The sequence below is a fragment of the Strix uralensis genome, chromosome 17 (assembly GCF_047716275.1).
Source record: "Strix uralensis isolate ZFMK-TIS-50842 chromosome 17, bStrUra1, whole genome shotgun sequence".
In the NCBI taxonomy this organism is placed as follows: domain Eukaryota; kingdom Metazoa; phylum Chordata; class Aves; order Strigiformes; family Strigidae; genus Strix; species Strix uralensis.
The window spans coordinates 16037250-16059046 of NC_133988.1; the positions used below are offsets into that span (position 1 = coordinate 16037250).

The window sequence follows — 21797 nt, forward strand, 5'->3', positions numbered from 1 at the left end:
CCCTCCTCAGCCGCTTGTGCCAAGGCATCAGGCCAGCCCTGATTTCCATCCCCTCCTGCCCGCAGATGATCCATCCTCCTCGCTTCACCTGGCGGGAGATGATGCAGGAGCAACTGGCAGATCTTTTGGGAAGTCATGAAAGCCTGAGGGTGTAACGGGTCCCCCCTGCAATATCGAGAGTGGGTAAAACGGAGCTGCTGGAGCTGATGAACTTGGCAGGAAAGCGTGTTGGTGAGCTGGGCTCTGTCCCAGCCCGGCTCTAGCTCGCTCCAGGCCATGGGCCGAGCCCTCTCCCAGTGCCTGCAGCAGGAGGGAGGTTGGGGATCTCTGGCCGGGGGGTGCAAGGTGGTGCCTGAGGGTGGGTTCAGGCTGCAGCTCCTCTCAGTTTATGAGGCCATGGGTACCTCAGCTCGGGGACCGGGTTCCCGCTGTGCCCTAAATCACCCGCTTTCCCAGTTCCCTGCCATGACTGGTGCTGTGGGCAGGATGGGAGCTCTCCTGGAGCTCTGGGCAGTGCTAAAGCCCCCGTAGAGCTTGGCCAGAGGCAGCATGTTCCCCACTCCTGAGTAGGGCTCAGGCTGGGGTTTAGGGTCAATCTGTGCAAGAGCTACCAGGTTGTGGGATCCCCTGTGCTGCTTAAACCCCAGTGCACGGGGCCAAAACCCCGGTGAGGGGCAGCCCAGGGGGGGTCAGGCAGCTCCCCCAGGTTTTGGCTGATGTTGAGAGAAGCGTCTGCCCCACTTCGGGCCCCCACGTGTGGGTGGGGAGGTGCTGGCGCAGGCAGCTGGGGGGGCGTCGGGCAGGGCTGGGGGACATGCCCAAAGCCCAGTTTTTCCCAGGGAGGGGGGCGGTGTGCGCCAAAACCTGCTGTGTCCCCCAAGGATGGGGAGGGAGGGGATGGGAGGGGGGGGGGGGGAATGGCGAGGGGCTGGGGCAGGGCAGAGGGCGAGTGCGGCTGCCTCCAACCCCCCCGCAGCTCGCTGCGGGAGCCGGAGGCGGGTGGGGGGGTCCCGGGGGTCCCGCCCCGCTTTGCAAAGGGGCTGCGCCCAGGGCGGTCCCCGGCCGTGTCCCCTCCCCGCGCCGCCCCCACGCCGCTCCGCAGTGCTGCCGGTGGAGCCGTGCTGCGCCCAGCCTAGCTGAGCCCGGCCCAGCAGAGCCCAGCCCAGCGAGGGGGGGAGAGGCTGGCGGCGCCGCGGTCCCCGGCCCGGCGGGACCCCGGCCCAGGTAAGGGGGGATCGGGGGTCCCCCACGGCGCTGGAGCGAGCGGGGAGAGCGGCAGCCGCGGGGCGGGGGGGTGTCTCGCCGCTTCTCTCCCCCCGGGCTGGGTGGGGGGGGAGCGGGGTGTCCCCGCTCCGGAGGGGCAGGGGTCGGGGGATGCTCGGCTAAAGGCAAATCCCCATCACCCAGCTCGCCCGGCCGGGGGAAGTTGCAGCGTCCCGGAGCTGCGCGGGTGGGGGGTGACCCCCCACGGCCGGAGCTGGTGCCCGGGTGGTGCGTGGGGTTGGCATCGCCCCTCGGGCACCTTCTTGCAGGGGGAGGGTTGCTCTGGTCCTTGCTTCTGGACTTTGCGGTGTGGCGGGCAACTTTGGAGCGTGTTGGGTGCTTCGGGGGTGTTTAAGCCCCTAAAATTTTTTCTTGATCCTTTTCCCGGAGCGGGAACAGGGAGAGCTGCCGTGGGAGCAGGAGCTGAGCCCCATCCCTGGGTGCCTGGCAGAGGTGGGGTGCAGGGACCGTCCTGGGCACCCTGCGAGGCTGCTCTGGGTTTTCTGCTCCCGTTTCGGCCTGCGAAAGGGCATCGCTGCCCCGCTCAGGGCTGGCTCAAGGGCTTGAGCAGGTGCCTTCTCTGCGCCTTTCCCAGGACAAAAGTGTTGAAAACGGGGTTAAAAGCTGTTTGGAGTCGTAGCCTGAAACCAGCCACCTCGGAAAATAGGCTGAGACTGCTAATACTGCTGTTCCCAGGGACGGCTGGTTTCAGAGAGGGGACCTGATTGTCTTTGCTGGTGTCTTTCAATTAATTCCGGTTTCAGGTATAAACCAGACCAGCAATTTGTCTTTGAGCAATTAACACTTCTTCATTACACTCCGAGCAAGGTGGCTGCCTGGAACGTGGCTTGGCTTTAGGCTCGGTCCATGCTACACTGCTCCTGGGATCTAAAAAGTGTGTGTGGATCAGCCTGATCCCCCCCCGCTTCCCGGGAGGCTGCAATAAAAAAAGATAACACAGGGCTTCAAAACGCGGACAGTTGGCTCCAGGGATGCAAAGATGATAACAGATGAACCATTTGCTTTAATTACTGGTATCAAAAGCCCAGGCTGCAGCTTAGCCTGAAAATAAATATTGTTAATGTTGTGGTACTGGGCTTTATTTGATAATGCATCATTCATCTGGTAGGGATTTAGGGAGCTGCTCCCTTTTGCTGGAGGGGCTGACTCAGGAGATCTGCGTTCAGCCCTTCCGTGGGGATCAACCCGGGGGACGTGGAGCTGTGGGTCTGAGCCCCACGGGGTGAATTTGGGGGTTGCTGTAGCATCCTGTGGGCGCTTTGGGTATCCCCCAGGAGGGCAGCATTGTGGGGGGTGATGCTCGTCCGCAGCAGCCCCGCAGCCGGGCGGGCTGTGCCGTATCCAGGCGCTGCGGTGGGAGCTGTTTGCCGTCACCTGTGTGCCTGGTCTGTGGGGTGAGCTTCCAGCACAGCCCCCCCCCCGCATCAGACCCCCCAACCCCGTTAGGAGCGACCCACCTGGGTGCAAATACCATCCCCTGCTCGGCACTGGCTCCAGCCTGCTGGTCTGCTCGCTCCTCCTTCACAGCCTTGCTTTTGCACTGCCCTGGCTCCTGAGGAGAGCCAAAAAGCATGCTGAATGTGGAAAAAGCACATTTTTTGTGTGTGGAGCACCCTTTGCAGCGAGGGTGAAACCTGGGAGCTCATTGCGGGACTCTGCTGCGCCGCCGTGGCCGCGTGGGTACATGTGTGCTGGTGTTAAACGGTTTTAAAAAGGGCGAGAGGAGAAAAACTGCTGAGGAAGGGTGAGGGGCCTTGGCTCTGGAGCCTCTTTTTGTGTTTAAGTTTTGAGGGACTTTCTCTGGGACCTGAAAACGCGATGGTCCTCCATGCCTGCTGCAGGTCCCGATGGCTGTGCTGGCAGTGGTGACCGGCTCGCCAGCGCTACTGGTGGGCCCAGCCCAGTGCCCTCCTCCAGCCTGCAGACAGGTGACGATGTCACTGCAGTCATTGCCAATTAGTGATGAGAGGTAACGAATTGCTCCAGGTGGTCCCAGCTGAGCACTCATCGTCTGGGCAGGGAGGAAGGCTCTGCTCCTGGAGGCAGTGCCCCCCAAGGCCAGCCTGATTAATTCCCCCATTAAGCTGGAGACTGGGGAGTGGCTGGGGCTAACGTGATGGTTTATAAGGTGTTGGAGGATGCCCTGGCTCCATCCCTGCCTGCACCTGCATGGGTCTGAGCAGCATCACTCTCCTCCAGCTCAGGGAGGTGGGTGTGGGCTCTCCGGTTTGGGCCTGATGCCTCAGTGATGGGGGGCAGGTCTGGCTGGGTGAAACCAGATGCTTAACGAGGGCGTGTGGGGAGAGAAAGGAGCTGCCTTGAGCGACGGGGGATGTTGGGAGCCCCGCATCTCCCAGGGTGGTGCAGATGCTGAGCTGGGTGGCTGCTGCTCCTCTCTGCCAGTGCCTGGGCTCCCTGTGGCTCTTGGGGAGGGTCAGGCTGCAGTGCTGGGGGGTCCCCCTGCTCTGCCCAGGCTTATGGTGGGGTGCCTGGCTCCCTGTGGCTCCTCTTCCCTAGCTGGGCACCAAGGAGGGCAGGTTTGCAGCCCTGAGCATCCTCCCCTCAGGGTCGTGGTCTGGGGATGGGGCCTGCGCCCACCCCCGGCTATCGCTCCTGTGGCACAGCGCGACGCCGTGTTCCTCACCTACCGCGGGGGCATCTCACGGGGACTGTTGCTGCCTTTGGGAAACCTCCCCTGGCAGTGAGCAGGACCTGCTGCTGCCTCCGAGCACGCTTTGCATCGCCGGGCTGGCGGGCGCTTCCCAACCTTTTCACGTCGCCCAACTTCCTTCAGCTGCCGCCGCTGTCGCGTGGGGGTCCCTGCGCCTGCATCCCAGGTGGGGCTGGTTCAGCCCGGTGGCTTCGGCCACATGCCCGGTCCCCAGCGGTGCCCGAATCGAGGGCAGCGTGCCCACTCGATGTGCAGCGATCTGTTGCTAAGCAGCCTTCGGAGCAGCTCTGCCACGGCGAGAGGAGCGATGGCAACGCTGCCGCGGCATTTAATTGCCCTGGGTAGGCTTGGGGTGCGCTCGGGCATCGCCTGGCCGGGGACCCCCAGCTCCAGCAGCCATGGGTAAGTCATATAAACCCAGAAGCTATATTTTTTTTATCACCATTGTCTTTCATGCAATTAATCAACGGGAGTAAATCCTCGTGACAGCATCATAACAGTGTTCGGTTGGAGAAGGAGCTGCTGGAGGAAATGTCAACGTGCTGCTTAAATACAATTGACTGTGCGCTGCTGCTCAGCTGCCTTGGGATGGATCTGGGGAGGATGACGGGGAGCTGGGAATTAAGGGGAGGGAAAAAAAAAGGCATCTCTCAGCACCTTATGTGAGTTTAAAGGCAGCAGAGGCATTGGACAAACCAAAGGTGTTGGCATTCGGGAGGGCTCCCAGCCCTGTTGCTCTGGGCTGGGCTGTGGTGGGGATTTGGCTGGAGGGTGGCAGAGGCAGGAGCAGCCCCATGGGCTCCCGCGTGGCCAAATGCAACGTGCCAGGTCCTGTCCCTGTGTGCCGTGGGGCTGGGTGGGTGCCGTGGGGCTGGGTGGGTGCTGCGGGTGGGCTTGTGGGGGGGCAGCCATGGGGTCAGGGCACCAGAGCATGGCCAGGACTTTCGTTGCTTTGTGTTTCTTGTTCACCTCTGATGTGTGGGTCGATGTCACCTGTGGACTGCAGCCATTATCTGCAGAGCCACGTTTAGCCTTAATTAACCACCTAGTGTCTGGGAAATTGCAGGGCCTCTGTTCCCTGTAAGGGTCTGGCATGGGGCTGAAGGATGCAATGGCCCCGGGTTTAGGACTCGCTGGTTCTGAGTCTCTCCCAAAAGCTGCATTTCCCAAAAGCTGAATTTCCTCGCTTTGCTGCAGTGTGGTTGGAGGGCTCTCTACCTTGTGGTCTGGTCCCACCTCGCCCTGGAGCAGCATTGCTGGGTGTTTGGGGCGTGTGGGTCCCAAACGGCGGGAGCACGGGCAGGATGTGCTGCCACGGCTGTGGGTCACTTGATGCTTCACCTGGAGACGCGGGGTGACTGTCCCGCTGTCCCGTGCCCCGATGCCAGACCTGTCTGGTGGCCGCGGGTGTCTCCAGGCTGAGCAGCTTCAATTTGCTGCTTCCACGCGTTTCTGCCAGCTGAGGTCTGCCTCTCTCCTTTCTTTTTTTAAAGGAAAGTCTCGAACGTGGGCTGTTTCCTGAAGTGCCATCCATAAAGCAGCTTCCCAATTTTGCCCGAACTTTCTCAAATGATTTGCATCTGAGATGAGACAAAGCGTGGAGACTGGCTGCCCAGGGACATCAGGATTTGAGGGCGTTTCGGTGCAGGGGACCCAGCGGGGCTGAGCTGCCCTCCTGCCCCTCCATCTGATTGTTTTGCAGCATTACACAGCTGCTTTGGCAGCTTTTTTGGGGCTATTTACACCTTCCCCGCCCTGGCCCCCGCAGGTAAATCCAGTAGTACCAAATCCTGCCTGACCGTGGAGGGGAGTGAGCACCCTGCTGTCTGCTCGGGCAGCTCTGTGTGACCCCTATAGCCGTGCATGTATGCCATAGGGGATGCTGTGGGGTGTGCGTGGCTCCTGCACTGGGCAAACTCTTTTTTTTGGGAAAGAAAGAGCTCAGATGTTGTGAGATGCTCAGGGCAGAGGTGGACACGGGGTGTGCAATGTCTGTACCAAGGACCTGGAGTCCCCTGGGGTTTGCACAGCGTTCCTGGGTGCCAGGCGTGGAGGATCTGGCCCCAATGGACTTGTGAGGTGGTGGCGAATGTCACTGTGAGCTGGGAGAGAGCTCCAGCTAAAAACGGTGTTTGGGGACGCGTGTGTGCGCTGAGCAGCGGGGAGGGACGGTTCCTGGCCACTGCATTTGCTCTTCTCACCGCTCGGCTTGGGGGGGTTCCTACTGGGTTCTTGTCACCCCAAAATACCCCTTCTCCCTGGGCGTGGGGCTGGAGAGCCCCATCAGGCTCGTACCCTATTTTTCCCTCCCCATCCCTGGCTCCACCATCCAGCCGGGGAGCGTAAATCAGCTCCCGTGCCCGGGCTGGCCGCGGAGCTGGCGTGAAAACCCCGTCAGCCTGATGGAGGATGGTGTTTGAATCTGTTTGAGTTCAAAACCTCCCGTTTGGTGATGACACGCAGAAATAATCTCTCACTTGGCATCCGAGCAGCAGTTTGGGTTATTTGTTTGGGGTCTGGCTACTGGCAGTGAATAACAAGCTGCCACCGATGCTCTGTCTGCAAGTGTGTTTCACTGAGTGAATGGACGGGCTCTAAAACCTACTCTTTCAAACCAGATTAATCACATTAGGCTTTGTCAATGCAAAAATTACCTCATCATTGGCACTGGCAGGTGGTGTAGAGCAGCAGACTTATTCAATATTTAAGAAAGCTGCATTGCAGAGCTGAGAAGGCTGGAGAAATAGGTTGCCTGTGTCAGTGTCTTTGCTGGTGGAGACGATCTCTGCAGGCACCGCCAAGTGTGAAATGTTGAGCTCACTGTAAAAACCTGATTATTGCACTGGGAGTCTTTAAAATACTGAATCTTCTGTTTTCTACCCGGCTATGTTATTTCCAGCTGGCTAAACCAGGGTGTTTGGGCAGCCCTGTAACTGTCTCTCTTTGCAGATGCCCGGGGAGCGGGGGGTGGTGGTGTGGGTGGCACCGGTGGCTTCAGGTCCTGCCCCGGGCACCAGCAGCCCCATGTCCCTCCTGGTGCCCATGGGGCAGGATGGGCTCGTGCTGTGGGGCTCGTGCCGCCTTTCCCTGCCCACCCAGGGCTGGTGGAAGGTGACAGGGACCTGCTGGCTGCTGACACTGCATCTGCCGGACTTTGGGTGCTGGCGATGGGCCCGTGAATCGGCACCTCTTGGCTCGGAGCGAGCGGTGGCTCAGGGAGAGGCAGAGTGATTCACGGAAGGCGTTCAATCCCTTTTTATTAAGGCATGATCAAATTCATGGGCCCCGTCATACAGAAGTAATGGAGCAGCGTGATTAGAGTCATGTGGCTCTTCCTTAAGGCCAGAAATTAAGACCTCGCTTCTATTCCTGGCTCTGCCCGGGACGCGCTGGCGGGAGCTGCCGCCCGGCCTCCGCCTGCAATCGGGGAATCTCGAGCAGCCGACGTCGCGTAGGGACGAGAGGGCTCCTCGCAGACCTGGGCGGGGGCAGGTCCTGGGACCCTTTGGGGACAGCCAAACCCTGGAAGGTCTTGGCATCCTCCTAGGATGGGATATTTCCATTTCATTAACTAAATGCTGCTGCATCCCATCGATCGCGACTTGGTTTGCCACATCTTTTTGCTTGTGAGCGAGGATTTGGTGGGGGGAAAAAGCCATTGTAAGCTGTTACTCCGTTCTTTACCGTGTGCTAAAAATGCAGAACCAAGCATTAGGACAAGCAAGAGTAGTTGCTGGAAGTCATGCAAAGCAGATCTTCAAAAATCTATTATTTATAAGGGGAGGGAAAGGCTTGTGTATTCCTCCAGGAGCCATCCCCGGGCTCTTCTCCATCCGCAACAAAGCGAAACACCCGCGGCCTCTCTATTATTAGCAGAAAGTTCTAGTCCGGAGCAGGAGTTTTCCTCCCCACTGGCTGAAGTGCCAGTTCTCCCTCTACCCTCTTCGCTAGGAAAAAACAGTGATTTTTTTCCCCTATTTGTGGGGTTGGGGCGGCTGCTCCTGCACCACATGACCTTGGGCAAGTCCCTTATTCACCCGCATCGCCCCAAAAATAGGTGTTGGTGGCACGGCACTGCCCTTCCCCTCAGGGCACCCCATTAAATCTATGTCCAGCCCCACGAGACCCCCCGCTCCCAGCCACGGTGGGACCCTCCGGCCCCGGCAGCAATTTGCTGCTGCACTGCAGGTGGTGATGGTGGGGACTTAAATGAACAATTTGCTTGTTTAACTGACCTTGTCAATCAGAGCCTATTGGTTTGGCACAGGAATGTATGAAACCGGCAGAGCACTAATTACCCCACATGCTTCGTTTCTTTTGTTTTTTTTTTTTTTATATATATGTATTTTTGGAAGTTAGCAGTGAAGCAAAGGTGAGCCTCAAATCTCCGCTGACTCTTCAGAGAGTGATGGAGAAACCCCTGCAATATTGCAGAGCACAAAGTGGAGGATGGGTATTACATTTTTCCCCCTTTCTGGGATAGTTGCACATTTTTTCATGGCTCAGAGTTTGTGGTTTCAGTGGGGCAGTTTTACAAGCTCCCGTTCTCCATCTTCTCCTTGGGACAACCTCCCCGGTGCCACTGCTGGAGTTTTGCTGAGAGCTGGAGTTACTTTGTGCCCCGCAAAGGTGCGTTTGTGGGGTTTGGGCTGAGCTCTGGTCCTGCTGGGACCCTCTGGCAGCTCTGGGATGCTGGTTGCGGTGCTGGGACCCAGCGGGATGCAGGCGGCTGAGTGGACCCTTCTGTGCTGCATCTTCCCAGGGCAGCAGATTTGGGCTCTGCAGAGGAGTTTGGGTTTTTGTGGGTTTTCTTTTTTTTCAGTTCTGCTGCAGGCAGGAGGAAGCAATTCAAATGCAGGGGCTGCAAGTAATGCAGGTGGGAGGCTGCTGCTGCCGGGGGGTCCCAGTGGGTGCCCCATGCTGGCCCCGCTTCAGTGCTATGGGAAGGAGATGGGCAGGAGGGGAAAAACCCGCAGATGGGAAATAGTTGAGCTCACAAAAACTTCCCTCATCAACAGGGTGTCCTAATGAAGGGGTGATTTGTATCCTCCCCGGTGCCTTGCACTCTCATTAGCGCTGCAGCAATGCCAAGCCCTTCGTGGATGGATTGCTTTTGCTCTTTTATTTCCACCTTATTGACCGTAAAGGGAGGCTCGACCCGAGCTTCTCCCTTTGCAAAGTGAGATCTCGTGGGTGATGCCGTCCGTGGACCCACAAGCTGCACCCTCTGCTCTCGGGGAGCCTCCTGAGAGAGGTGCGGGTGGGACAGTGACTCATGGTGTCATCGCAGCGTCCCACAGGCCGGGCAGGGGGCTGGATCCTGCCCTGCCCTGGGCTGGGGGACACTGTGGCGTTTAAAAGCACTGCTTTTCCCCCAGAAGAGATGGTGGGCTGGATGGATCCATCCCTGTGCTGTGGGGGATGCTGGTCAGCATCAGCTTGGGCTTTGCTGTCCAGTCCCCGTCCCCATGCAGTGAACAGGGGCAGTGGGTGAGGGTTAAAACACCCCCAGAAAATGGGAATAAACTAGCACTCGGGCTCTGAATTTTGCATCAATTTGGTTTTTAATAAAAGCTGTCAGTTTTGCTGAAAGGAGAAGGGTTTGAAGAGGTCCCTTTCTTGATGAATCTGTTGGAGATGAGTAGACAGAATGTCATGTTCAGGTCCTGTTGCCACATCCTCCTTCAGTGTCTCTCCTGGTTTCATTTTGCAAGAACTTTAGTAAACAAAAATGGAAAAGGAGGAGTTTTGTTCCAGAGGGAATGTGGTTGGGGGAGGACAGCGAGGCGTGCTGGGTTTTGGGGAGAAAGTTTCCTAGTTTGTAGATTTGTCTCTAGAACGGAAGCATCCTCTTCCTTCCCAGCTCTGAAGCCTCATAATTAATGTGAGGTCGGGTATCTCATTAATTACATCCGTGCCGAGCGCAGCTGCATTGCCCTCCTGGGAGAGTGGTGGTTGTAGGCTCCTGCGTCTCATGCATGATACCAAGACAGTGACTGAAGTGACATTCCTTCCGTGTCTCTGGTTTCGCTCCTCTTAAAGCCAAAAATAAAGCCCTGCCCAGCGTGATTTTGTGTTTTTTGTTGTTTGATTGTTGTTTTTTTTTTTTCCCCTGCAGCCTGGCTGAAAGCACCGGGTTACCTCCATCAGCATCGCTGCTCTCTGAGAGCACAGGCAGAGGAACACAGTGCTTGACTCCGAGTCAGTGGAGCACCAGTGTGCCCAAACCCACACCCCGCGTCCCCTGGGCAGCCAGCGATGACCGACACGGTGGTGGGTGGCAGCTCTGACCGGTGGATGTGCCCTGGTGACAGGACCATGTCTCTCCGGGCCAGGTGAGAGGAGGGGGCCAGGGGCTGCGGGATGCTGCTGGGTGCGGGAGGGAGGAGAGTCCCTGTGGGGTGGGAGGTGATGTGGGTGCAGCCACCCCAGTTCATCCTCTGGGGATGTTGGGAATTGGGTTTGCGCCAATGGGATAGGGACATCTTGCCCTATTGCCTCCTCAACCCCCTGAGAAGCCCCGTCCATCTGTCCCAACGCCCTCCAGGTGGCCGCTGTGCAGGGTGATGCTGCATCCCGCCGCATGGCAGATCTCTGTCTCGGCTGGATGGGGGGTGGCAGCACCCCGGGTGCTGGATTTGGGTGCCTGGATGATGCAGGGGCTGGGCAAAGCTCGTGTGTTTGGAGCTTGCTGCTTTGGAGGAGCAGTGGAGGTCCAAGGAGAGGAACTGTGCCTGGGCTGAGCTGTCCTTGTCTCTTCTCTCACCTAATCCTTGTTCCCTCTCTTTCTCTGTGCCTCCCAGCAGCGAGAAGGAGCAGTAAGTATCTCGCTTTTTTTTTGGCTTATTGCTCTTTACCTTGTGCTCTGATGGTCTTGAGAGAACAGGAAAAACCTTGCTCTGGATGCAAGAAAAAAAAGCAATTAATTTTGGGAAGCGTTGCACACGGTTTTAATGAATTTAAGGTTTAAGACCATGCAGGTCTGCTCAGCCCAGGGGGAAAAGGCCCAGGAAAGGTCTTTAGATGGGCAGAGAGATGAGGGGAGTTTGCCTTTTGCATCCCTTGTTAGGATTGATACCTGCTAATTTGCAAGGCTGAGTGGCAGACGTTACCGTGTCACCAGGTTAAAGCTGCCGGACGCCCAGGCTGTGTGAAAGGATCTTTGGAAATGATGTTAGGAGAGGAAAAACTCCCCTGTTTGATGAAATGTACCCAAAGAAACACCCGCTCCTGTGGCCATTGCCCTGTTACCGCAGCTCGTGGGCAAACCCCGTGTTACACGGCGGAGAGCAGGGTGCAAAATTAACCATCAGTTGACACTTTACATGGAAATAATGAGAATATTTTTGAAAAGGAAATTTGTTTTATCCATATGGAACAAGCGTTGCCATATGAATCTCCCCAAAAATGGAACTAAAAGCTTCCACCTGGTGGGTGGGGGCTGTTTGCAGGCTTCCTGCTAGAAGAGAGCTCGGGGGACGGGGTATCGTACCCCTTCTTCCTGGGCTCGGGGATTGGTGCCTGGCTATTGCCCACACACACGTGTGGTTGCAGATGTGTGTGCACGTGCATGATCTGTGGACGAAGCCCTGTCTCCCTTCTCCCCCCAGGCTCCCCGCCGGCTGGGCAGCGCGGGGCGGCCAGCCTGACCGGCCGCGTAAGAGCGAGGAGCTGACGGACGAGGAGAAGGAAATCATCAACCGAGTCATCGCCCGGGCCGAGAAGATGGAGGAGATGGAGCAGGAGCGCATCGGGTAAGGCGGTGGCGGGATGGGACAGGAGGGACCCCCAGCCTCGCCGGTGCCCGCGGGGGAAGCGCTCGCTTGGCTGCTTTCCTGGCCAGCAGCTACTGCACTGCAGTGTTTCTCCTGAACGGGAGCCTGCGGGGGATCTTTTTGAGCTGGCGTTGGTCCTTGGCCAGGAGGAACCTGAAAGCAGGGGAGGGAGCTGCTCGGTGTGCCACTGCTGCTGTGTTCTGGACCAAGAATTTATAGTCTCATTGATTTTTCTCTTTTTTTTTTTTTTTTTTTCCCCATTTGGCCCAGAAGGGATCATTAATAACAACTCATTTCGTGGAGTGAAGCTGCTTGCCCAGTCCTGACCCTGAGCACCTGGGAGCGTGGGCAAAACCACGGCTCACCAAAAGGTGTTTTGTCTTGTTTTGGGAACACGGGTGGATCCATCAGCCCCTCCAGCCATGTGTCCCGGCGGTTAATCCCTCCTGCCACCCAGAAATGAGCTGTCTGTGAAGCTGAGTAGGTCTGAGCGATGCCCGGCCTCGGGGCTGGGCGCGTGTTGGGACCAGCTCCTGGGGGGGCTGGCGCTGCCCCAGCTGCACCCACAGTGGGGTACCCACAGTTGCTGGGGGCATCCCTGGTGCCGATCCACAGGGCATGGAGCAGAGGGTGAGAAGTGCCTGTGTTTGCTTTTACTGCATCTCTACCCTGCATGGGCAAAGGTGCCAGGCGAAATGATCCTAATAATTAAGTATTGACTTGCTCTGCTGGGGCTGGTTTTCTGGAGGGGATCTCCATAATCCCGTTTGTGAGGCATCATCCCTTTTTTCATTAGAGGAGCATTTTATTCTTGCTGAGTTTAAGAGTTTAAGCATCGACTGCTTTTTTTTTTTTTTCTTTTTTTTCCCCTTGCAGGGAAAATACTCAGGCCCAGGCAGGCCCAGTGCTCTCTGCTGCCTCAGAGAAGGGCAAAGCCCCTCTTGAAGCTCTGCTCAGCAAACAGGCGCGTGGCCCCGCAGGGCAGCTGCTTGGTGAAACGCTGCAAGGACCTGCCTGCACCCACAAAGCCTCACGCTGCAGCTGGAGCTTTAATCCATCACCCCAGCTGCTTAATAACCTTTAAATACTGAGCGTGCGTTTGCGATGTGGTCACGGGGTGATCCAGCTGCAGCACGGAAGGGTGGCTGCAGCCCGTGGCCTCTTAAGCGGTGGATTTATTTACTCGTTTTTAGAAATGCTTTGTTGGGAGCGAGTCTGGGAACAGTTTAGGCAGGTATTGCCTTGACAGCAGCTGTTGGCGCTGCCTGGGCTCAGCGTGTGCCCCATGGATGTGCTGCTCCCCTGGGCTGGGGGGGGCTCCCCGGCTGGCATTGCCTCACGTTGCAATGTGCAATGCTCTCCTCTCCCGGCTTTCTGGCAGAAACCAGGTGAAAGTAGCTATGAATGGTGGTGATTCATTCCCCAAAAGTGCTTACAAAGAGCATTTTCCCAGCTTTGCCCGTTTGCAGCCCAGTAAGAATGACTCTCAAACGTGATGCTCTCTGGGTTATGCTTGAATCAACTTTAGCAGTGGGGGAGAGCGATTTTTTTTTTTAAATTTTTTTTTTTTTTTTTGCATCATGCATTCCTGCAGCTGTTTGCAAACCTGCAGAAACTCTCCCTTTTACCTTCGTTAGTCGAGTTGGAGGAGGTTTTCTCATCCTCATTCATGAAAAAGCCAGGCGGAGGACTTCGTGCCGTACTCAGAGTAGAGCAGGGGAAGGCTGGCGGATGTGCAGTCACAGCTGATTTGCCTCCTGCGTGTAGGCGTAGCAGGAGCCTTGCCAGCTCCTTTGTGTTTGTTGGCTTGCACAACAAGAGCTGTAGGATGTGCAGCTACAGAAATATGGGACAGTGTCTATATCAGTCTCGTACAGAATCACCCGTTCAGGAGCTGCTCGGATGTTATCCAGAATAGCTCCTTATATTACAAAATAATCCGGGTTTGCCAGGCTGGCCTCTGGCAGGGATGCAGCGGTTGTGACAGTGTCCCTCGGTTGCACAAGCTGCTTTTGGGAGATACCCCTGGAAAGCGTGATTTTCAGCGATTTTTTTTCTGGGAGTTTCTATTCCTGTCAGGGGAAAAAAAGGAACATCCATTAAAAACCTGGTTTTGGTTAATATAAGGAGTAGCTTACTTGAACGTGCCTTCCAAAGGGGGAACATGCGGTAAATATTTGGTCTTAATAAGTGGATGTGTTTGAGGGGTTGCATTTGAGCTTTATGTATAATATTTGAGCAATCATGAAGTCTACAGCTGGGTGCTGGCTGCAAATGAACCTCCTCATGCCTTGAAGTCCTTCCTGATTTAGTGCCATCCATCTCCTCCATCTCCTGCCCTCTCGTGTCCCCTCTCCCGCATCCACCGTCCCACGAGCCCCTTACCTCAGCTGGGAGGGTGGGAACAAATCAATGCTGCTTGCTGAGATGTTTGTGGAATTGGACTTCGTGTCAAACCCAGCTCAAATTAATCTAGCAAAAGAGTATTTTTAGCACCAGGGGTGGATGGAGGCCTGTGGGATACGTGATCTGGATGCTGATAAGGATTGTAGGACAGGGGCACTTTGGTGTGTGTGGGTTTTTTTTCGGCTGGGTCGTTGTCTCGTAGCATAGAGAAGGATAACAGGAGCTGAAATGATCTTAAACAGTGATACAGTGAGAGTGCATTGAGTGTGAGTTGATGAAGGACTTTACAACTGCCTGGGGGTTGGGATAATCTTTTTGGGCCAGTTTAGAGGCACAGGGGCTGAAAGCTGGAGGGCAAAGCAGATCTGTGGCAGGGATGGATCTATTCTCATCCCTTCTCCCTCCCTTCATGGCCTGGGCTGGTGCTCGGGGGGTCCCTGGGGCAGCTCTGTGCGGTGGTGGTGCTCCAGCTGCAGCCTGCGAGGAGCCTGTTCCTCCTTGCTGATGTGGGAGCACCTGCAGGCACTAATTGGCTCTGTTATGCACCTATAATTGGGTGCCATCAATAACCCACCAAGTCTGCTCCGCTGCCTAATGAGGTCCATCGTGCTTTCGGCATCGAAGGAAATATCTTAAACCATCCAAAGTTAGAAATCGCTGTTTCTGGAGAGCGCCTGTGGCACGGAGCTGGTTCTCCCAGGGGTGACATGACACATGGCTCCTGGATCCGGCCATGCCCCTGCCTGGGAGCAGCTATTCCCTTCCCTCCAGTCCCCTCTGAAAGGGCGATGGTTTGACTGTCTCCCCGAGGGTCTCAGCCTCTCACCTTTCCCCCGAGAGGACCAGCTATCAAGCAGGATTGCATTTTAATTTGGCTGCTTATTGCTGGGATGACACGTGCGTAATGCTGGAGCAGATGGCTGAAGTCACAGGGGATTAAGTCATTAACTGTGGTGGCCAGCAGCAGAGATGCTCTCTGGGGGCCACAGTCTGATATTTTCTTCCTCGTGTTCAGACAACACAAAAATAAAAATAGGGGCTGGGAAGGGCAGGGTAGTTGCTGGAGGCAGACAGAAATGTCTCCTGAGATGCCAGCTTCTAGAAGAGATGAGGTTAATTCATGGCCAGAAGACAGCTCACAGGCTTCTTGAATTTTTGTGGGGTTTTGGTTTTTTCCTAAAAAAAAAAAAACCACCCTGCTCTCTTATTTCTGAGTCTGGGATGAACCTGCAAAATTACAGCCCTCCTGTAACGCATCACAGGAGGCAGCAAGCACCTGGAGTGATGCACTAGCACGAAGCGGGACACTGTGAAATGCAAGAACCCCCCGAGCCTCCCTGGGCACCTTCCTGCCAGAGTGAGGGCTCATGAGCTCTGAAAGTCGACCTGTGAACGCTCAAACGATGCTTTACCTTTAGTTACCTGTGCACTTGTCAGGGAAGAAAATTGCTTCTAATTTTTCACCCTGATTTTAATTATGTTTTCTTTAATCTGTAGCTTGGCTTCTTTTCTTGTCTCTTTTATACCATTAAAATTAGCCTTAATTTAATATTCAGCCCTTTAAGGCACATGATTTCCCCATGGAGGCAAGTCAGTGCTTAATTCTGGAGGCACTTTGTGACCTCCTTTGTGTTGAATTTCTTTTTGCCACCTAAGTGGTGGCTGTGTCCATTCCCGCATGGGGCTGGGGGGCACCTGGCTCACGGTGCCCTGGATCAGGTCCTTCCTCACAGGTCAGGTCCTTCTCCTGCCCCCGTGCAGCAATTTGTCATCTGCTGCATTAAACGTCCTCCCCGACGTGATTTAGAACCCATTAGGCACATCTTTAGCCATTCGTTTCTGCAGAGTGGAAATGAATATTTAAACACAACACACTCTTGCGTGCCTGCCCCGCTGTTAAGTCTTGTTTCCCGAGATCATCAACACTTAATGCCAGCGACTCTCCGTCCCTCTCTGGATCGCTCCGCTCCTAGAGCAGGAGCAAATGCTGACGCCGGAGCACGGCGAGTTTCTATCCTATCCCAGATTCAGCCCAGCCCGGGATGGTCCCTCAGCCCGGCGAGCAGTCTTTGCTGCATCACTGGGGGACCCTCTGCCTGCCCGAAGCCACGGGGGATGTTTGTGGGGCTTCCTGCGAACACCAGCCCTTCCCCTGCCCACGCCGGGGCTCCTCGGTGCGGGCAGGAGGCGGCAGGGGAGGTCTCCCACCACCCCTCGCTGCCCTGGGGCTGCTTGCCTTTCTCTTCCAAACCATATTTATGGGGCCAGGCAGGTATTACATTATCAGGGGACTGGTTTATTGCTGTTATCTCAGGTGCATGTTAAGCATTTCAGATACAGCGTATCGCCTGGTTCTCATATCTCGCTCCCATCAGTGACTAATACGTATTTCTTTGGCAGATGACGGATGCTCTCCCTCTCCGCAGGGCTGTCTCCAGGAGCGGCGATGCTGCCGGGTGCTGGGCTTAGCCAGCTCCCTGCCACCAGCCTCAATTACTCCTCTCTTGGGTTTTTTTTCCCCCTATTTTAACAATCTGAAGCATATTTCCCGCTCGTTGAAGTTAGTCTTGGAGAGGCCAGAGGGATGGGCATAATGGTAAGGAAGATGTTGCTGTAGTCCTAGAGACGTGCAAGGGAGAGTGATGGATTGCATGGCTACTTTATGTGCAGTAAAAATGAGAAACAAATGATGTCTAGGGGAGAGAGAAGCTTTTGGGAAGGCAGAAAACTTGTTCCTGGCTGCTACCTGGGAAGAGCAGGGCATCCCTCCGGTTATCAGTGGGAGAACAGCGCGTGCGTGGGGCTCTGGCCCACGTGTAGGGTGGTGCTGGATGGAATTGAAGAGACACTTGGGCTTTTCGCTCCTTGTTATCAACTTAACCAGGAGCTTCCCAGCCCATGGGTCTCGGTGCGATACCCCCTTTCCCAGGTCCTGCCCTCTTTCTGCCAGGTTCATGCCAGGACTTAAAATTTAACTTTTTATACAGTCCTCTCACAGCAGCGTTTGATTCAGAAAAGCAGCCCAATTTCCCTGGCTTGAATGGATGTTGTAATTAGGCAAATGTGTTTTGTTTGAAACTGGTGCCACAGGTGTGTACTGACTGCTGAAGCTCTTCCACTGGTTAAAAAAAAAAAAAACCTCTTAAGAAGCCGCTTCTGGTAAATGAGAGACTGGGAAAGATTTTGCAGCTAAATAATGAATCTTTTGAAATGCAAAGGCTTTTTTTTTTTTTTTTCTCCTTTGATTGTGCCATTTGTTCTAGTTTCTATAATAAGTTTGTTTGGGCTTGCAGATTTCAAACTGGAAGCTGCTTCTCTTGGAGCAGAGCTCTTGCAGCACAGTGGGGGGAAACTGCAGAAGATACAGGGCTCGTACACGTCCTCTGCTATGAAAATAAAGGTTTTGCCCCCAAAATATTTCCCCTGTTGAGGTGGGAGCAATGTTCTGCAGCAGAAGCTGGATGTTGTTGGTTATTTGCTGTTGGGGGCTCTTTGTGGGGACCCTTCATTGCATGTGGTGGGACGTGGGCTGGGAACAACCATGGTGTGATTCATTTCATTTAAATAAGAAATGTTTGGGGAACAGCCAGTTTCCAGGTTTTAATTGGCACGCTGCTCGTTGCTGGCTGGGCGTTTATGGGATGATGCAGCTCTCTTGAAATCACTGGGCCCTCCGTGATTGCAGCAGGGTGTATCGGCCACGCAGCGTGGGAAGGCACCAAGGGCGGATGGTGGTTCCAGCACCTGATTTATTCCGTAGGAAGAAGTCACCTGTGGATCATCTGCAAAGCAGTAAGAGATGCTGAAGGGCAGGGAGAGACAGCCACATCTCTCGGGAATAATGCTGGAGCAGGGAGTTAGGCTAGCAGATAGCTTCCCTGGTAAGAGCGAAGCAGAAAGTCATCGCAGCGCCTTGCTGCGGTCTGCCGATGTTATTTTTCAGCAAAAGGGTGAGAACCAGAATTGCTCTATTTAGAAAGCCCGTGGTCATGTCACCGCCGACGCTTCAGGCAATGAAGAGTGAAGGAACTCGCAAGCTCACCCATCTGCTGTCTGGTGACACTGTAGCTGTAAAAATAGCGATTTTTCCCGGCTGCTGACTCCGTCTGGCCCCTCTGGCTGCCCGGCCCAGCTTTCCTGTCCCCTCGCTGGAGATGGGCTGCAGGTTCATTAATAACTGTCAGGAGGCACCTCCGCATCAGCAGCCCTCGAGCCTGGGCGGCTCAGCCCCGGCGCGGGAAGGAGTGGGACATTCTCCAGTGGGTTTTAGCCCGGCCGATGTCTTCCACCTAAAGGAGATGTTGTAATAACGCGGCGTTGGTTGGATAATGCATGCTGAGTCACGGAGCCACGTCCCTGCTTTGGGCTTGACTCAGTGGCTGATGAAGTGCTTCGAGATGCTCCCGTTGACTGCAGCGAGTTTCCGATGGGGCATTTTATGAACTGTAACAGGTTGCATGTTCCACGATGGTTTATTTTCCCCCACTTGCTGCTGTTCCTTTACCAAGCACCCATGTACAATAACACCGCTGCATTTCCAGGGGATGCCGGCCGTCCTTCGAGCGGCTGAAGACCAACTGCAGAGGCACCCTGTGCAGAGGGGAGCTCTCATATTGTCAATGAGCGATTCAGAGGTGCTGGCAGCCGAGCTGCCATAAATCCGAAGCTGTCGTCAGACATGTGGGAAAATGTCTTTTAAGTGTCGGGTGTGTTTTATGGCACACCGGGTTAGCGGCTTTGTCAGATTTGGGTCAGGCTGCCACGGGAGCGGATGGCAGCCCCGCGGCGAGGGGGGCTGCTGCTCTCGCCAGTGGGCTTGGGTCTCCTCCTCCCTTTCTTCATTCCCTCTCCTTCCTCGCTGAATGGCATAAATAATGCATCCTTTTTCCCTTTAGTGCTATTTTTAGGGCCAAGATTCTGGGTTAACTGAGCGTACAACTCACCGCCAGCTCTTGGGTGCTCAGCAGGCAGCTCGCCCCTGCTCCTGCTTTGCAAACTGCTTTTGCCAGTGCTGGTGTTTTTCAGAAGTTGCTTAACTGTTTAGGTTTTTTACCTTTGCAGTAAACAGATGTGTTTTTATAGCCTGTTCTCCAGCGGGCTTTTTGCATTTTACTCAAAGGGCTAAGAATTTCCATAAAGTAAATTATATGCCAATTTTTTCTTAGAAAATGAGACAACTAATTATTCATTCAGTCCTCCCACCAGAGCTCTTCCAAGATCTCCTCTCGCTGCTCTTCTGTGGGCAGTTGCTGGGACTGGGGGGAAAGGTTTTGGGGGAAAAAAATGCTTCACTGACACCAAACCGCTTTGTGCAAAGCTGCTGACTTGGATCGATTTTATGCACGTGTGTGTATGTGGGAGCTGGGGCTGGTATCCGCTCTCTGGCAGTGTCGGTGGAAGTTAATAGTCATGTGATATAAAGCTATGGGGGAATATAATACTCCGACACATCACCTGGGATGTGTCTTTTCCCCTGGTTGCATTCCCATAGCGGGAGGAGGAGAGGCTCTGCTGGAAGCCGCACCAGGAAAAGGAGCGGCTGGACCAAAGGCAGCAGCTGCCCCTTGGGAGCGGGACCCCCACATCCCGGCGACACGATGCTTTTCCTGAGAGCCCCTGTTGTCCCCTTTCTGCCAGGCGACTCATGACCCGGCTGGAGGACATGCGCCGGAGCGTGCTGGGGGACGGGGTGAACCGCTGCATCCTCTGCGGGGAGCAGCTGGGGCCGCGGGGCTCCGCCTGCGTCGTCTGCGAGGACTGCAAGAAGGTGAGGCATCTCCCCGCGCCCCGCTGCCGGGGGCAGCCCCCCTTGCACCCACACAGCCTCCCCTGGTGCAAAAATGGGCACCACGATCATTTGGCACGTGTTTTGATCGCCCGGCATCCCTCTGCATGTGGCATGAGGGCACATCCCTGGGGGTTTCTGTAATTGCCGATGTTTGTGTCGGGAGAGCTTTCGTTAACCAGCTCTCATTAACCTCACGCTCCCGAGGGGTGATGCTGGTGCGGTGGGACCTTTCGGTGGCCCTGGCGTCCCTGCTGCCACCTGGTGCTTTATTATCACAGCATCATCTGTGATTTCATCTGTATTTTCTCTGCAGAACGTCTGCACCAAGTGTGGGGTGGAGACCACCAACAGCCGGCCCCACGCCATCTGGCTCTGCAAGATCTGCAGCGAGCAGCGGGAGGTGAGCCGGGTAACCCCGGGGGTTTGCACCGGAGTGGGGACGCGGTCCCTGCCCTTGGGCTCACCCTGTGCACTGTCCCCACCCCAGACCTCAGATGGGACTAGTTCCAGACTGGGGGGTGCTCCCATCTGTCCCCCAGCACCACTAAACCTTCCGCAGCTACTTTAGTCTAGTTCTTACTGGATGATCTTGTTTTCTACGTAAAATACCTTTGTTTGTTTGTTTGTTTGTTTTCTTGAAAACAAAATCTTGAGGTTGAAGAGGCTGTTGTGGCCAGAGATCGGTTCCCTGCCACCCACAGCGTGCCAATTGAAGAGTTAATTAATTAGCAGGACAGGCTGTGGGGTAGTGGGGTGCATGTCCTCCATGTTGTCTGCTGGAGGAGGACCCTGGTGATGCAGGGGGGTGAAGACTGCCAGGTCTGCACCCAGCATCCCCCTGAGACATGGGTGCCACCCCGCTGCCTGCACCCCCCAGGTGTGGAAGCGCTCCGGTGCCTGGTTCTTCAAGGGTTTGCCCAAGCAAGTGCTGCCTCAGCCGATGCCCGTCAGCAAGAACAAGGGACCCCAACCTCCGAGCGAGCCCGGCCCATCAGAGCTGCCCACCCAGGACCCGAAACTCCCCTCCCGTGCGCCCACCCGAGGTAGGTGATAGCAGGTGCTGATCCCCTCCCTCACTGCGAGGGGCAGGGGTCCTGCCAGCGAGGTGGTGGGTCTCCTCCCCATCATTTGCAAGGGTGAGCCCTAGTGAAAAGCAACCAGAGCAGTCGTGGAGCTGCTGCTTGTTTTGTTAAGGGTGCAGAAATCACCCCACTGCCCTCCCTGCCTGCAGAGGCTTTCTCTGAGCTGTCCTAGTCAGGATGGCTGAATTTGCAGGGACATCCTCAAGCCAAGCAGCCCTGGGTGGTGGGGATTGAGGCCGCACCTCGATGACTGGGTTCAGTTTTGGGCCCCTCACTCCAAAAAGGCCATTGAATGACTCGAGCGTGTCCAGAGAAGGGCAACGGAGCTGGTGCAGGGTCTGGAGCACAGGTCTGATGGGGAGCGGCTGAGGGAACTGGGGGGGTTTAGTGTGGAGAAGAGGAGGCTGAGGGGAGACCTCATGGCCCTCTGCAACTCCCTGAAAGGAGGGTGCAGAGAGGGGGGATGAGTCTCTTGAGCCAAGGACCCAGCGCCAGGACAAGAGGGAATGGCCTCAAGCTGCGCCAGGACAGGGTCAGACTGGCTCTTAGGAAGGATTTCTTTGCAGAAGGGGTTGTTGGGCGTTGGAATGGGCTGCCCAGGGCAGGGGGGGAGTCCCCATCCCTGGAGGGGTTGAAGAGTCGGGTTGACCCAGCGCTGAGGGATCTGGTGGAGTTGGGAACGGTCAGGGTGAGGTTCATGGTTGGACTGGAGGAGCTTCAAGGGCTTTTCCAACTGAGATGATTCTGTGATTTTGTGATCTGTGATGCCTGGCCAGGGGTTCGGGCAGAGC

General features: G+C 55.7%; 1 protein-coding gene across 5 annotated transcripts in view; it reads left to right on the forward strand.

The window, feature by feature from the left end:
* Positions 1 to 1107: 1107 nt before the first annotated feature.
* Positions 1108 to 21797, forward strand: part of RPH3A (rabphilin 3A) — a 35972-nt gene continuing 15282 nt past the window's right edge. For 4 of the 5 annotated variants that reach the window (XM_074887273.1, XM_074887275.1, XM_074887276.1 and 1 more), the window contains exons 1-7: positions 1108 to 1224; positions 10074 to 10290; positions 10759 to 10773; positions 11566 to 11709; positions 19774 to 19903; positions 20238 to 20324; positions 20802 to 20967. In XM_074887273.1, the coding sequence (XP_074743374.1) occupies positions 10214 to 10290; positions 10759 to 10773; positions 11566 to 11709; positions 19774 to 19903; positions 20238 to 20324; positions 20802 to 20967 (619 nt within the window). In that variant the 5' untranslated portion in view covers positions 1108 to 1224; positions 10074 to 10213. Of the gene's footprint in view, positions 1225 to 3306; positions 3493 to 10073; positions 10291 to 10758; positions 10774 to 11565; positions 11710 to 19773; positions 19904 to 20237; positions 20325 to 20801; positions 20968 to 21797 lie in introns of those variants that run through there. The other variant, XM_074887274.1, reaches the window with a different exon arrangement.